General features: G+C 38.6%; 1 protein-coding gene and 1 long non-coding RNA gene across 5 annotated transcripts in view; both read right to left on the reverse strand.

Annotated features, from left to right (window-relative positions):
* The window catches only part of LOC136248518 (E3 ubiquitin-protein ligase rnf213-alpha-like), a 226,598-nt gene that overhangs the window by 143,038 nt on the left and 66,939 nt on the right, over positions 1 to 16,621 (reverse strand). Inside the window, exon 10 of the mRNA XM_066040292.1 lies at positions 5,796 to 5,976. Within this exon, the coding sequence (XP_065896364.1) occupies positions 5,796 to 5,976 (181 nt within the window). The remainder of the gene's footprint in view (positions 1 to 5,795; positions 5,977 to 16,621) is intronic.
* Positions 669 to 4,244, reverse strand: LOC136251035 (uncharacterized). 4 transcript variants are annotated; one of them, XR_010698888.1, is made up of 8 exons: positions 2,607 to 4,244; positions 2,399 to 2,558; positions 2,172 to 2,276; positions 1,852 to 1,916; positions 1,763 to 1,791; positions 1,580 to 1,712; positions 1,102 to 1,166; positions 669 to 1,042 (listed from the first exon to the last, which is right to left on the reverse strand). It is a non-coding gene; the product is annotated as an uncharacterized lncRNA (long non-coding RNA). The 4 variants fall into 4 exon arrangements; XR_010698885.1 differs by having other exon boundaries at positions 2,172 to 2,558; positions 2,607 to 4,243; XR_010698886.1 differs by having other exon boundaries at positions 1,580 to 1,688; positions 2,172 to 2,558; positions 2,607 to 4,242.

Raw genomic sequence — 16,621 nt, forward strand, 5'->3', positions numbered from 1 at the left:
GTCGTGTGGCCAAGAAACTACAAAGCGCACGCCCAATTAAAAGACGCGTGGCCACTACTGTGAGTTATTTACGTGTAGGGCTGGTTTTGCAATATTAGTCCTAGATTACGCAACATCTCTCAATAGATTTGTATTGCATTACGTGATAAAAAAATCTTAGGAGTCGTCATCATCATCATCATAGTTTTCTTGCGACCTCGCTAAAATAAAAAAGTAACCATCTAAAAATAAAAAATAGGCGTATTTCACTTTATTTCTCTACCTTATGTTACAACTACTGTCACGTTATACCAGTCAACATAGTCGTGTTTGTATAGTCCATCTAACACTGACATTATCCAATCCTGGTTTGCCTATACGTGTATTTTCTTCAATCAAATCTCTAATCCCTACAATAACTTTTAAAGGCACGACGTGGACACAAACTCTAATGCCTGATAAACAAGTTGTGACAGCGTGCTGAACTGTAAGTTCCCTAGGGATGGCGTTTTAAGCAGAAATCTTTTAAATTCCATTTAGTACCACACCCCATGCGAGTGTTTATAAATCGCCAGTTGTCTTATGGTGTGAAGAACAAAATCACTAGCGAAGGTGCTTTAAGCATACTCTTCAATTCTCTATTTACATGTAATTTTTAATAGATTAACCACAAAGGCCGACAAGGTGAATACAAAAGGTAACAAGCCTTTAGGGGTTACCACCTCTATGTAGTGTGTACCATGTAGCTTGTGTTGTGGCTTTCATTAAGTATTATGCACACACAAATGGTGCAACAAAATTTTGTAATGGATTGCTCGAATGTGGTTGGTGGTGTTGCGGCTCGAATGTGGTTCGTGGTTTGCCAGTGACCATGTATGAGTTGGGGTTGTTCCACACAACTTACACAATATTCAAATTTCATGATGGCCATGAAAATTTCTTGCCATATGGTAAACATACAACAATGTGTAACAACGTTAATCAACATCACATCAAGACTTGACTAAAAATAGTTCCAACAATAGTGAGGATTTCTTGTATGTCAGCATGATGATACTGAGACCTGTAAAAGAATAAGCAGGCACTGAAGTTAACCTTAAATTAAACACTCATGCAACTGACCTGGAACATCGGTTGCAACACCAAAAACACTTGTTTCGACATCTGATGACACAATCCAGCAGGCACTGAATTAAAAGAGAATGTACAAAAAATCAATATGCCGGGCTGTATCAATAATAGCATGGATAATCAAAATGAACAAAAATTATATCCCAGGCTAAGTGAATGAATAACATAACTGTTGGGTAAGCATGTCAAACCTGAACATTAGGACATTAGTCAAACAAAAGTACGTTATCACAACTTGGTCATAATACAATATTTGTACCACTGGACTTCACACTGGTTGTCCAAAAATTGTGCCATTCCAGGACAACAGCATAATTATGAAACAAATAGTTACTACAACATACTTACTGTTGCACTGTCTACACTGATATACCATAATTTAAAAACATAACAGGTGGGCATTAAATACAATACACTTAACATCTGGGTACTAGGAAAAAATCACTAACATCACAACATGTAAACTGACCTAGAAATTAACACCCTTGATGCCACTACAGTCTACACTGGATATTTGTTTGAACCCATCAACACTATACCCGATACATCTGAGTAGACTGACCTGGAAATTCACATCCCTAGTATACAGTGATAATTGATAACTACAAAAACAACAATTGCAATAATACAATTCTTCTGTACGTCAACTGACCTGAAATTCATGACACTCGATACGGAGACCTGTAAAAGAATAAGCAGGCACTGAACTCAACCTTAAATTAAACACACATGCAAACTGACCTGGAACATCGGTCGCAACACCAAAGACACCTGTTTCGATATCTGACGAAACAATCCAGCAGGCACTGAATTAAAAAGAGAATGTGAAAAAAATCAATATGCCAGGCTGTACCAATAAAGGATGGATAATCAAAATGAACTAAAAATATATATATCCCATATGCAGGTTAAGTGAGTAACATAACTGTTGGATAAGCATGTAAACCAGAACATTAGGTCATTGATCAAACAAAAGTACGCTATCACAAACTGGTCACTGATAATTGATAACTACAAAAAGAACAATTGCAATAATACAATTCTTCTGAACGTTAACTGACCTGAAATTCATGACACCTGTATCTTTGTTCTTGCATGGTCTCAACTTACATATGTACCATGATCACATTCAACTGCTAGTGGATAAACCAGTATGACCAGATGGCCTGCAAAAACCAACAAGCAGGTGTTAAATACAATACACCTAAAGCCTGGAATATGAAAAATATTATATAAGCATTATTCCACACTGATATAGTAATAGATTATAGGATGTTGTGGAACTTGCCTAAACGTGTAAACTTGAACATGAGGACAACTGCATAATCTGGACACTTGGAATTGTCCAATACCTGATGAACAAGTTAGTACTAATGACATTCACTTCAACATTTTATCCCAGCTGGGTGAATCTCTTGTAACTGAGTAAAAAGGTGTTTATTTTCCACCTGCAACCAAAGTTCTACATTTCTGTGGTTGAGTGTACATAAACTGACCTGGAAAATCAGTATGCCATAGGGGTATGGAAATGGTTCCTTTCCTTCTGTTGTGACATTACTTACAGCTGACTGGTAAATGATCATCGATGTCCCCGTGGACCCCAACAATGAGTATATCAATAACTTCACAAGTTGGAATGAATTTCCTTTCAACATGTGGTGGAATGAATTTCCTTTCAGCATCTAGTGGACAGGTCTATAAACCCTATCGCACAAACATGGTGAATCAGTGTGTGGCGATGTGACACGTTGCACAAACTTCACTCCTCGTTTCGTTAGCATTCAAGACCGGCATATATCATAGAGAACCTCAGTATTCTTGACTCTTACTTCTTCTAGCGTTGCTCAAGCGATGTAGTTTCTCACGAGGGGCTCGAGTTTCTCATTAAAGTCGAGCCGATTAAAGTACGCCTCACCATCTAGTTACACTCTTAAACCATTCAATTTAAAACCACGTATCACGAGTGTCCGCTTAAGGTAATTAGGGACTTTCCACGAGATTTCCCCTAAATAGATCACGTGTTAGTTGTCAATCCGGTGGATTCTAGTGGTATACATGGTTCAACAATGCGGTAAGTGTACTTTAATATAGTATAAGCTGTCAATAATTGTTTGTGCACTGCTAAACTAAGTTATTTTTGTGTGATAAGCATGCTTGAGGAAGGGTGTGGGGGACGACACTAATGTTTTGACAGCAGTTGATGATGGCTGGGCAAAGAACTGCGAGAAGAACTACTGTGATAGTGTGATAGTAGGGAAAAATTTCCACCCCTATAGCTCTGCCTAGGGGCATTAACTAGCATTATCTACAGCTACTGTATTATGTTGCCGATATGTACATCCGGACCAAGAATAAAGGTGAAAGTGGTAGTAAGGCTCAATCCTATTATTCTGCTGAACAGGCAAGGGAGTCTGGGACTCTGGGGGCATGCTCCCTCAGGAAGTATAAGTACTACAACTTTTTTGTTTTAATTGCTTCATCAAGTATAAAAATTTCAGTCAAAAGGTGATGATCGAAGCTCTGGTCTTATGCACTGGTTGGGGTGGTTGTATCGATACTGCACTGTGACATCCTTGAGGGGTTAGTGCTGGCATTATCCTTGGCAATAGTATTCAATCTCCCCGAGTCTTGATGATTGAGTCCTCCATTCCTTTCTCTGCTGCTCCAATCCTGAAGTTGTGACCACAGTCAAAAGGTGACGATCGAGGCTCTGGTCTTGCATCTATACTGTATTGCAACACCCTTGAGGGGTTAGTACCGGCATTGTCCATCGCAATACTGTTCCATCTCCCATATACAAGTCTTGATGGTTGAGTCCTCTATTCCTTTCTCTGTTGCTCTAATCCTGAAGTTGTGACCAAAATATTAAAAAAATGGTTATAACATGATAAATGATTATGGTGATAACAATTACAAATGTATTTATAGCTGTGTAGCAACTGTGAACTAATTAGTCACTTGCAAGTTTAATTAGGTGTCTGAAGCATTTAACATGCACAGATATGAGATATATTCGTCACATGCAGGCAATTTACTCTAATAGAACAGTCATACTGCACCGTAAATTCATACTTCCGAATTTACGTTGTTATGAAACAATCATTATTATGTATGGATTTTACTGACGCTCCAAGATAATATTCTGCATTAATGTTAATTGCTCATTTCCAAAAAAAATTACCTTTTAAACCAAATGTAGAGTCTATCACTGACAAAAATGAGTGATATCCACCCCAAAAACACCTTTGCTGTAAAAAAGGCGCGCCCAAGAAACTACAAGTACCTGGAACCCAATGTAAAAAAACAAAAAGAAAAAACAGCTCAGCTGAAGTGAAAAGTAACTGGTAACTTAAAGAGCTGATATCTGAAGCGGCCAAGAATACAATTACTAAGGTTTAATCCATGCAAGAACACCTTGGCTATAAAACAGGTGTGTACATGAAAGTAACTGGCAACTGAAATGGCTGATATCTGAAGCGGCCAAGAATGAATGGTCATATACAACTAATTCAAACTGAATCTTTATAATTCAGCTGTGTTCTATATTCACTCTTGCTGCATCGTAAAGTAATTTCTTTTAACTCTAATTGGCTGGTAATTTGGCCGCCTTTTTTTTACACACCTGTTGTATAGCCAAGGTGTTCTTGCATGGATTAAACTTTAGTAATTGTATTCTTGGCCGCTTCAGATATCAGCTCTTTAAGTTACCAGTTACTTTTCACTTCAGCTGAGCTGTTTTTTCTTTTTGTTTTTTTACATTGGGTTCCATGTACTTGTAGTTTCTTGGGCATGCCTTTTTTACAGCAAAGGTGTTTTTGGGGTGGATAACTATTACATGTAACACTTTCACACCAAAGATCAAAGGAGTCACCTGGGCTACAACTGGGTAGTGATTATATAGACGTCAAGGTCGAAATTGATTGTGGGGATCGATTAATACTCACATGATTACTTGGATTTCGCTAGGTAAACCACTCATACAGAGAGCGTTTTGTTATCCTTGCCATCCTACAAGTTAAAAAACGTTGGGTTAAGGTGAAAACTAGCGCTACAGCTTATTCATCAATCGTTTCCGCACATTTTCGAATATGGACATGCCCCCATCACGAAGCTACCACTCTGTACGGAGTAACTACTCTACAACAAGCTTACCTGTCTAGGCCTTTAGTGAACTCTATCCCTTTTCCATTAACGATTCAATAGCACTGATTAAAACAATAAACTCGCGTAAATGAATTTCTCCAGGATATGTCCGCTCATCGTAACCAAACGTAACCAGAACGTACTAGCTGCTGACTCAAAATCAAAAATTTTAGGTATGCATATATAATACAGTCAGTGGCTGCACTCGTATTGACTTGGGTGATTGATCACTCTGTACAGGCTATCAGCCTGATAAGTGTGACATATTAGCTGTAACACGGGGCATTTGGGCTTTGCTTAATATGTATGCCCTCTGCCCTTGGGAAGTCGGGCATACATATCAGGCAAAGCCCTCATGCCCATGTTACAACTATTACATATACGTACGTACATACATACATACATACATACATACATACATACATACATACATACATACATACATGCATACAGACATACGTACGATGGTCATCATATGTAAAAAGTACAAAATGTGTGCAATTCTGACATCTAAACTTTAAGCACAGTAGATCAATGCATACCTTGGCCATTTTCAACATAAATTTTATTACAAATTTTTTAAATCCAGGAAGGGTATCCATAGTATAACTTCCTTTGCAAAAGACTGATGTTTCACAGTCTGCAAGCTGAACATTGAGAAAATGCATAAAATTCCTCAATTCCATCCATGAAGGATTTTCCACACCATTATGAGCAAAATGCCTACATACACACAGAATAACAAAATATATGCATCTAATGCCATTTAAAGGTCCACTGAAATGGTAACATACACTTTAGCTATTATAAATCCTTGCTACTAGTGGGATAGGCTGATGTATGCGATTGTGATTTGTTTAGTAGATGAAATAATTAACTTTTATCATACCAAGGAGCTTCAGTACATGTGATGCGTAAAAAATGTCCATTTCAGTCCATGTACAGCCAGTTTCAATTTAGTTTCAAGTCGTACTAGCCATAAAGATTTGAAATATGGTAAGAACATTTAGATACAAGTCTACTGGTGATAGTGTATTGAGAATGCTCAAAAAATGGCCGGCAAATAGCAAAACAGTGGTGGGAGCAAGCAAAAGTTTGTTTCTTGGCTGTTTTGAATATGCATAAGGGTATATCTTTCACATTACAGTGGATGGAGGTAGGGAAATGATTGTTGTGGTACCACTTTCACAGGATATTAGGCGATGCAACAGGATAATGGCCTTGAAGAGTGAATCATGTAAGCCTAATGAAGTTACCATCATTTGTGTGTATCGTGCTGCTAACCCAGCTTTGTAAACAAACTGAGGCAACAGCCTGAGAAGTGCCAAGGAGAAGGTAAGCTTTGATAGCGCAAGCACTACAGCAACAACATTACTGTAGTTTACCAGCAGAACTCTTCAACATGCTATGATGTTGAAAAAAGGAACTTGTATCGTCACATGTACTGTAAACTTTTACAAGTTTATCAGTCTTTCCCATTATGAAGTAGTAATTCCAGTTCTATCACAATGTGACATAGCTAGACTTTGTGGCTTAATATCTTAGCACAAATAATCGAACCATTAAAATGTGCATTGCATGATATAGACTACCTATTTCTTCAATAAAATAAGAAGTGAATTTCCATTTCAATGGACCTTTAAAGGTAGTTTATGTGATATACAGCTATATATATACATAAGTGGTGTAAAGAAATGACAAAGGGACTGAGTTCTCCTAGTTAATTGTGGGACTTAGTCCCTAAAGAAGGAGATATGAGTTTGCTTTTGATGATGTTTGTAAGCATGTTATAGAACACTCACACAACTAGCTATAAAAGACTGTTAATTTTAACCCCTAAACCCGCACAGCCCAGTAAACTCGATAGAAACTTAATAAATATGCATGCCTTACACAAAACACTGAAACTTTTGAAGTGTACATCCTATGGCTACACAATCTACATCATTCTACTTGTGATGTAACAAAGATTAAACTTGGTCAACAGTGTCTTTTCTTTTAGTAATACTATTATCTTCTTAAGCATGGCAGCTCTTAGACGTGCTTGGGTTATTCTGTTTCCAATTTTGCTTACGTACCTGTGCAGTAATTAATTAGCATATGCTAGGATGGGCAAGCAACTGCAAGAGAACAAGCAACCGAAGGAGAAATGAGGTATACAGGATAGTGTGGAAAAATTGCCTGCTCTGCACAGCTGAGGTGCAGCGGCCACATATGTATGTTCAACGGCAGAAAGTTACTGCAATGTAACTAACTGGTGGCAAATTTCACAATATTAACCACTAAACTTTCATGCTTATTTGTACACGTATACCTGGAACAAACTGGTTATGGTTAATTTTTATTCTGTTCAGTATTAACTTGCGTTCCTTCGGTTGCTTATGTAACTTGTAATATCTCCAGTATACACTAACTGTTGCATACTTATAGCTCAATGGCTGTTACTCTTTGCAGGCTTGCTCCATGTCATGCATATGCATGTCCATTGGTGGCTACATGCAGTTAGGAGGTGCGCATATCTATTCCAAGGTTGCATATCCCTTCTCCATGTATATAATAACCTAAACCAAAACAGCAAAGCCGTAAAAGAGTGTGGCCCCCAAAAAGGCCAAGGTGAAAAAAAGATGTGAAATCCAAGGTGGCGGCCAAGAAACAGCTGTGATGGTAGGTTAATGGCACAAATTTCAATTATGACAATTCAGGTGAATTTGAGTTGCCTCCTCCACTAGGATTCGGCACCAAATTCACCTGAATCATGGTAATTAATTTTTTTGCCATTAACCTACCACCACAGCCGTTTCTTGGCCGCCACCTTGGATTTCATTCACCTTGGCCTTTTTGGGGGCCGCACTCTTTTTTACAGCTTGGCTGTTTTGGTTTAGATATCACTTTTTTTTGTATTGCAAGCCACAAAGCTGGCCATAAACTGGCTTTGGTGCTTACTTTTAACTTGTTTTTTTTCTCTTCACTGCAGGAAATTGGGGAACAAAGGGAGTAATTGTGTGTATAGCTTTTTGTCTGATTAAATATTTGTATATTTAACACTGAATGATTATCACATACTGTAGTTAATAAGGTGGCTTCTTACATAATCGAACTGTAGCTGAAACTCCCATTGTTTTTAGCTGAATTCTTTTCAGGGTGATTTGTTTCTAGGTGAACTCTCTACAGGATGATTTGTTTCTAGCTGAACTCTCTACAGGGTGATTTGTTTGCAGCTGAACTCTCTACATGGTGGTTTCTTTGTAGCTGAACTCTCTACAAGGTAATGTGTTCTAGCTGAACTCTCTACAGGGTGGCTGAACTCTCTACAGGGTACAGAGTGATTTGTTTGCAGCTGAACGCTCTACAAGATGATTTGTTTCTAGCTGATCTCTCTATAGTGTAACTTGTTTGTAGCTGAACTCTCTACAGGATGGTTTCTTTGTAGCTGATCTCTCTACAGGGTGACTTGTTTCTAGCTGATCTCTCTACAGGGTGACTTGCTTCTAGCTGATCTCTCTACAGGGTGACTTGTTTCTAGCTGATCTCTGGAGGACTTGTTACTAGCCGATCTCTCTACACGGTGACTTGTTCTAGCTGAACTCTCTATAGGGTTATCTGTTAGTAATTGAACTCTCTACAGGATGGTTTCTTTGTAGCTGATCTCTCTACAGGGTGACTTGTTTCTAGCTGATCTATCTACAGGGTGAATTTGTTTCTGGCTGAACTCTCTACAGATTTGTTTGTAGCTGACCTCTCTACATACAAAGCAACTTCTTCTAGCTGGTCTCTCTACAGGATGACTTGTTTCTAGCTGATCTCTCTCAAGTCTGCAGGGTGACTTGTTTCTAGCTGAACTCTACAGGGTGATCTGTTCATAGCTGAACTCTCTACAAGGTGACTTCTTCTAGCTGAATTCTCTACAGGGTGATCTTTATTCATTTATTTATTTATTTATTATTATTGAGCAGCCAGCACTGCTGATGTGCTAAGGAAAAAAAATCATCAATGTACATTATTACAATAATTAGAAACGATAACTGAGAATGAGTCAAAGTCATTTAAATCAATTAGGAATTGAGTTCCAGATCTTTTTGTAGCTGAACTCTCTACAGGGTGATATGTTTGCAGCTGAACTCTCTACAATTTGATTTGTTTGCAGCTGAACTCTCTACATGGTGATTTCTTTGTAGCTGAACTCTCTATAAGGTGGCTTCTTCTAGCTGATCTCTCTACAGGGTGAATTGTTTGTAGCTGAACTCTCTACAGGGTGATCTGTTCGTAGTTGAACTCTCTACAGGGTGATTTGTTTGCAGCTGAACTATTTACTAGCTTTTAAAAAATTTTCAAATTTCAAAAGGAAGTTGGGGTTGATATAATCTAAACCAAAACAGCCAAGCTGTAAAAAAAGAGTGCGGCCCCCAAGGTGAAAAAAGATGTGAAATCCAAGGTGGCGGCCAAGAAATGGCTGTGATGGTAGGTTAATGGCATAAATTTTAATTACGACAATTCAGGTGAATTTGTGTTGCCTCCTCCACTAGGATTCGGCACCAAATTCACCTGAATTGTTGTAATCAAAATTTTTGCCATTAACCTACCATCACAGCCATTTCTTGGCCGCCATCTTGGATTTCACATCTTTTTTCACCTTGGGGGCCGCACTCTTTTTTTACAGCTTGGCTGTTTTGGTTTAGATATCACTTCTTTTTGTATTGCAAGTCACAACGCTGGCCATATGACTTTGATGCTGCTTCCTTTTAAGTTGCAAGGAATTGTGGAAGAAAGGAAGTAATTGTGTGTATAGCTTTTGTCTGATGAAATATTTCTATATTTAACATTGAATGATGATTATCACTTATTGTAGTTAATAAGGTGACTTCTTACATAACTGAACTGTAGCTGAAACTCTCATTGTTTGTAGTTGAACTCTTTTCAGGGTCATTTGTTTCTAACTGAACTTTCTACAGGATGATTTGTTTCTAGCTGAACTCTCTACAGGGTGATTTGTTTGCAACTGAACTCTCTACATGGTGATTTCTTTGTAGCTGAACTCTCTGCAAGGTGACTTGTTCAAGCTGAACTCTCTACAGAGTGGCTGAATTCTCTACAGAGTGATTTGTTTGCAACTGAACTCTCTACAAGATGATTTGTTTCTAGCTGATCTCTCTATAGTGTAACTTGATTGTAGCTGAACCCTCTACAGGATGGTTTCTTTGTAGCTGATCTCTCTACAGGGTGACTTGTTTCTAGCTGAACTCTCTGTAGGGTTTTCTGTTTGCAATTGAACTCTCTACAGGATGGTTTCTTTGTAGCTGATCTCTCTACAGGGTGACTTGTTTCTAGCTGATCTCTCTACAGGTGACTTGTTTCTAGCTGATCTCTGGATGACTTGTTTCTAGCTGATCTCTCTACACGGTGACTTGTTTCTAGCTGAACTCTCTATAGGGTTATCTGTTTGTAATTGAACTCTCTACAGGATGGTTTCTTTGTAGCTGCTCTCTCTACGGGGTGACTTGTTTCTAGCTGATCTCTCTACACGGTGACTTGTTTCTAGCTGAACTCTCTATAGGGTTTTCTGTTTGCAATTGAACTCTCTACAGGATGGTTTCTTTGTAGCTGATCCCTCTACGGGGTGACTTGTTTCTAGCTGATCTCTGTACACAGTGACTTGTTTCTAGCTGAACTCTCTATGGGGTTTTCTGTTTGCAATTGAACTCTCTACAGGATGGTTTCTTTGTAGCTGCTCTCTCTTCGGGGTGACTTGTTTCTAGCTGATTTCTCTACAGGCTGAACTTGTTTCTGGCTGAACTCTCTACAGATGATTTGTTTGCAGCTGAACTCTCTACATGGTGGTTTCTTTGTAGCTGAACTCTCTAAAAGGTGATTTCTTCTAGATGATCTCTCTACAGGTTGATTTGTTCGTAGCTGAACTTTCTACAGGGTGATTTGTTTGCAGCTGAACTCTTTATATGATGGTTTCTTTGTAGCTGAGCTCTGTACAAGGTAACTTCTTCTAACTGATCTCTCTATAGGGTGACTTGTTTGTAGCTGAACTATCTGCAGGGTGATTTATTTGTAGTTGAACTCTCTACAAGGTGATCCTTCTAGCTGATCTCTCTACAGGATGACTTTTTCTAGCTGAACTCTCTACAGGGTGATCTGTTCATAGCTGCACTTTCTACAGGGTGATATATTTGTAGCTAAACTCTCTACATGGTGGTTTCTTTGTAACTAAACTCTCTATAAGGTGATGTCTTGTAGCTGATCTCTCTACTGGATGACTAATTGTTTCTAGCTGATCTCTCTATAGAGTTATAACTTTCTCTATAGAGTTATAACATGTTTGTATAGCTGAACTCTTTACAGGGTGGTTTTTTGATTGGTTGCTGAACTCTCCAGCTACACGGTGACTTGTTTGTACTACAGAGTGACTTGTTTGTAGCTGAATTGTCTACAGAGTGACTTACTTATAGCTGAACATTGCATAAAATAACTTGTTTGTAACTGATCTAGATGAGCTCTCTACTGGATAGCTTTTTTGTAGCTGAACCCTTTACGCAGTGACTTGTTTGTAGCTGAATTCTCTACAGAGTGACTTGTTGTCTCTACAAGGTGACTTGTTTATAGCTGAATTCTCTTCAGTGTGACTTATAATGTTCTGAATCTCTACAGCAACATATTTGTAGCTGAACTCTCTACAGGGTGACTTGCTTGTAGCTGAATATTCTATAAGATTAACTGTTTGTAGCTGAACTCCCTACAGAATAACTTGCAATGTAATATAATTCTATAACGGACTAAGTTATAAACGTAGCTGAATGCTCTATTAGGGTGACTGTTCTATTAGAGTATCTCGATCTCGAATATGCTACACGTAGTTAGTTTTGGAAGTGGAACTCAGTGGTTTGTAATCCTATTCTTCTGTACTACTGCAAGGACTTTCTATGATAATTATTCCAGCTACACATCGATTTTCAGCTCATGCTCTAAGCGGTTTGCCTGGTAGGCGTGAAAACTAATAGTTTTTTAAAAATAAAAATCGATCGCGTAATTGTGACACAGGTTGGGTTTTGTGTCATATCTCGATGGCCTTTGACTGGATTCCTTTCAAACCACAAAACGGCACTCCTACGATAGTTACTCCATCTACATAGCAATTTTCAGCTCATTTCTTCAAGTGGTTTACCCTGTGGGCGTGACAGACCTACGACCTTATTGTAAGCAAATAATCGGTCATAACTCCATGAATGTTCATCGGATTCCTACCAAACTTGGTACTGAGATTCGCCTTAATGAGCCCTTTAGGTGTGTCAAATTTCAGCCCAATTGGAGTACGAATTCGTGTTTTATGGCGGATTTTGCAAAGTGTGCAAGAAGTAGAAGAAGAAAAAAACAAAGAAAAAAAACCCAAACTTTGGCCGCTCGTATCTCGGAAATGGCTCGAGTGATGTTCTTCAAATTTGGAATGTGGACTCCCCTACCTAGCCGGCACGTCTGCAGCAACTATGGTTTCAATCGGATAAGGAATCACGGAGCTACAAAGGTGTGAAAACCGCGTTTACTTTCTTCCTGTAAATATACTCACGGTGTGGCGCGCCGGCTTCTTGGGCCGCATGACACACTACTGTGTGTCTTGATATACATGCTACAAAAAGTAAGGAAACAAGCTCAAAAATGTTACAGCTAAAATGAGAAATAATTCAGCAGTAAAAGGTAAGGAAACAAGATTAGACGGCTATTTGCTAAAATGAGACACCCTTTAATGCCTACTTTTTGCTAGTATCTTGAAATGAGACCATCAAATTAGCCAAAAGTAGGGATTAAAGTGTGTTTCATTTTAGCAAATAACCGTCTAATCTTGTTTCCATACCTTTTACTGCTGGATCATTTCTCATTTTTGCTGTAACATTTGTGAGCTTGTTTCCTTACTTTTTGTAGCATGTATATTATATCGACCCCTACTTTGTTTTGAAATTTAAAAAAAAAGCTAGTTTGTTTTATTTTTTTTGTCTAGCTAGCTAACTATATTATACTCTGTTTGTTTCTACATAGTATAAATATCACTTGAAGCAGCTACCTTTTGCCTTCGTACGCAATAGGCATCTCTAAAAATAATCATCGTTTTGTATTTTAAAGTTAATGCAGCAACTGTTTAAGGCTTCAGTTGCATTTCTAATGGCCTAAATGTTTATGATTTTTGTAGTAAAACATCGCTGGAGAGTCCACCATTATAAGAGTGGAACCCTCGCTTTTAGAAGTCTGGATCTGGATCCGCCCCTTAAAGGTATTATTAGCTAGCTACCTCACAAAAAAGCTAAACTGGTAATTAAGACTATATGAAACGACTACCCAACATTAATAAATGCTAGAGACAACTCTTTGGGTACTACACCCTCATCTTACACACACGTATTCACACTTCGTTAAAATCACATGTTTGGGTTGTGTTGCGTGCCGCAACTATTAATTATCCTTCGAGAAGAACAAAGAAGCGGATGAATGATGAAAGCAAACACCATGGTGCAGTGGACAGAATGTAATCGAAACAACAGATTCGTGAATCTACCGTAATTACCTTGACAGTCTGAAATTTTTGGAGCCGTACACCTAGCGCTACCGGGTCTTACAGCAGGCAGGCTGGCAGACGAAATGTAGGTGAATTTTGAAAATTTTAAAACTCCCTGTACATGGAAACATTCAACTTTTTCTTTGCTTACCCAAGGCACAGCATCATTATATCAGTAGAAATGCATTCCAGGTGGTTTTTTCTAGTAAAACTTATTGCAAGGCCATTTTTTAAGGTGCAAAAATCCACGAAACCATACGATTTCTTACCAACCCCTACTATACAGTACTATCGTACTGTATGATATGATGGTTTCTTTGTAGCTGAACTCTCTACAAGGTAACTTCTTTTAGCTGATCTCTCTGCAGGGTGACTTGTTTGTAGCTGAAGTGTCTGCAGGGTGATTTGTTTGTAGCTGAACTCTCTACAAGGTGATTCGTCTAGCAGATCTCTCTACAGGATGACTTGTTTGTAGCTGAACTCTATAGAAGGTGATCCTTCTAGCTGATCTCTCTACAGGATGACTTTATCTAGCTGATCTCTCCACAGGGTGAATTGTTTCTAGCTGAACTCTCTACAGGGTGATCTGTTCGTAGCTGAACTCTCTACAGGGGGATTTGTTTGCAGCTGAACTCTCTACATGGTGGTTTCTTTGTAACTGAACTCTCTACAAAGTGATGTCTTCTAGCTGATCTCTCTACTGGATGACTTGTTTCTAGCTGATCTCCCTATAGAGTTATAACTTGTTTGCATAGCTGAACTCTTTACAGGGTGGTTTTTTGATTGGTTGCTGAACTCTCCAGCTACATAGTGACTTGTTTGTACTACAGAGTGACTTGTTTGTAGTTGAACTCTCTACAGAGTGACTTACTTGTAGCTGAACGTTGTATACGGGAACTTGTTTGTAACTGATCTAGATGAACTCTCTACTGGGTAGCTTTTTTGTAGCTGAACTCTCTACACAGTAACTTGTTTGTAGCTGAATTCTCTACAGAGTAACTTGTTGTAGCTGAACTCTCTACAGGGTGACTTGTTTATAGCTGAACTCTCTTCAGTGTGACTTATAATGTTCTGAATCTCTACAGCGACATATTTGTAGCTGAACTCTCTAAAGGGTGACTTGCTTGTAGCTGAATTGTCTATAAGATTAACCGTTTGTAGCTGAACTCTCTACAGAATAACTTGCAATGTAATATAATGGTATAAGTTATAAACATACCTGAATGCTTTGTTAGGGTAACTGTTTTATTAGAGTATCTCGGTCTCGCATTTGCTACACGCAGTTGGCTTTGGTATCATAACTCAGTGGTTTGTACTCTGATTCTTCTGTACTACTGCAAGGACTTTATATGATAATTATATTCCAGCTAAACACCAATTTTCAGCTCATTGCTCTAAGCGGTTTGCTTGGTAGGCGTGAAAACTAATAGATTTTTATTCATAAAAATCGATCGAGTAATTGTGACACAGGTTGGGTTTTGTGTCATATCTCAATGGCCTTTAACTGGGTTATTCCATCTACATAGCAATTTTCAGCTCATTCCTTCAAGGGGTTTACCCTGTGGGCGTGACAGACCTTCAACCTTATTTTACACAAATAATTGGTCACAACTCCGTGAATGTCCATCGGAGTCCTACCAAACTTGGTACTGAGATTCGCCTTAATGAGCCCTTTAAGTGTGCCAAATTTCAGCCCAATTGGAGCACACATTTGTATTTTATGGCAGATTTTGTGAAGTGCACAAAAAGAAATAGAAGAAAAAAACAAAGAAAAACCCTAACTTTAGCTGCTCATATCTCGAAAATGGCTGGAACGGATTTCTTCAAGTTTGGAATGTGGACTCCCCTACCTAGCTGGCACTTCTGTAGCAAATTTGGTTTCAATCGGATAAGGGATCACGGAGCTACAAAGGTGTGAAAATCGCATTTTCTTTCTTCCTGTTAATATACTCACGGTGTGGCACGCTGGCTTCTTGGGCTACCGTGTGTCTTGATACCTTACTATAGTGTATCCCTGGTCTAATGGTAGGATAGGTGTCATTGTCTAGGACCCCTTTACAAGCTTTACATGCCTTTACAACCTATCTACATTCTTATGCAATTAAATATTTCGTCCGGTTGCTAATGTAATTGTAATATCTCCAGTATACACCAACAGTTGCATACCTATATAGCTCAATGGCTGTCGTTTCCGCAGGCATGTTCCATACTCAGGCATATGCATGTTCATTGGTGGCTGCATGCAGGTAGGAGGCTGGGTGCGTATATCTATACCAAGGTTGCACACCCCCTCTCCATATACATACAATAATACCTTGCTATAGTGTTTCCCTGGTTTAACGGTAAGATAGGTGTCATTGTCTAGGGTTCTTTGCTTAAATATTTACCAGCTTGTTTTGGGGGTACATATCTCCAGTCCTCAGTTGCACTTGCCTTCGTCAGTGCATGCACAAGAGTCTCTTGTACTTTAAACTTGAAAGCATCTACATACAATATAAACTGCTACATGTCAAAAATCATTGCAGGCTTATATACTACATATGTAACCTTTAGCTCTAATTGCAAGTTTACTCATGCTTACCAATATCTGTATGCATAGTACTTAGCCATTTTCAAACTTTGAATACAACTGTTGCTGCTGCGTATGGCTTTTACATTTAAGTTCTGCTTACATGCTTGCACAAAAGGAAAAAAAATTGCTGCATACAATGCATATCAATATTTGCAGACTCACTTAATGCTCACTAACGCGTGTGTACATTTGTTGGGTAGCCGACACTTGCATACAATCAATTGGCAGACCTACTGTGTACATGCATT

Source organism: Dysidea avara, chromosome 3 (genome assembly GCF_963678975.1).
Source record: "Dysidea avara chromosome 3, odDysAvar1.4, whole genome shotgun sequence".
In the NCBI taxonomy this organism is placed as follows: domain Eukaryota; kingdom Metazoa; phylum Porifera; class Demospongiae; order Dictyoceratida; family Dysideidae; genus Dysidea; species Dysidea avara.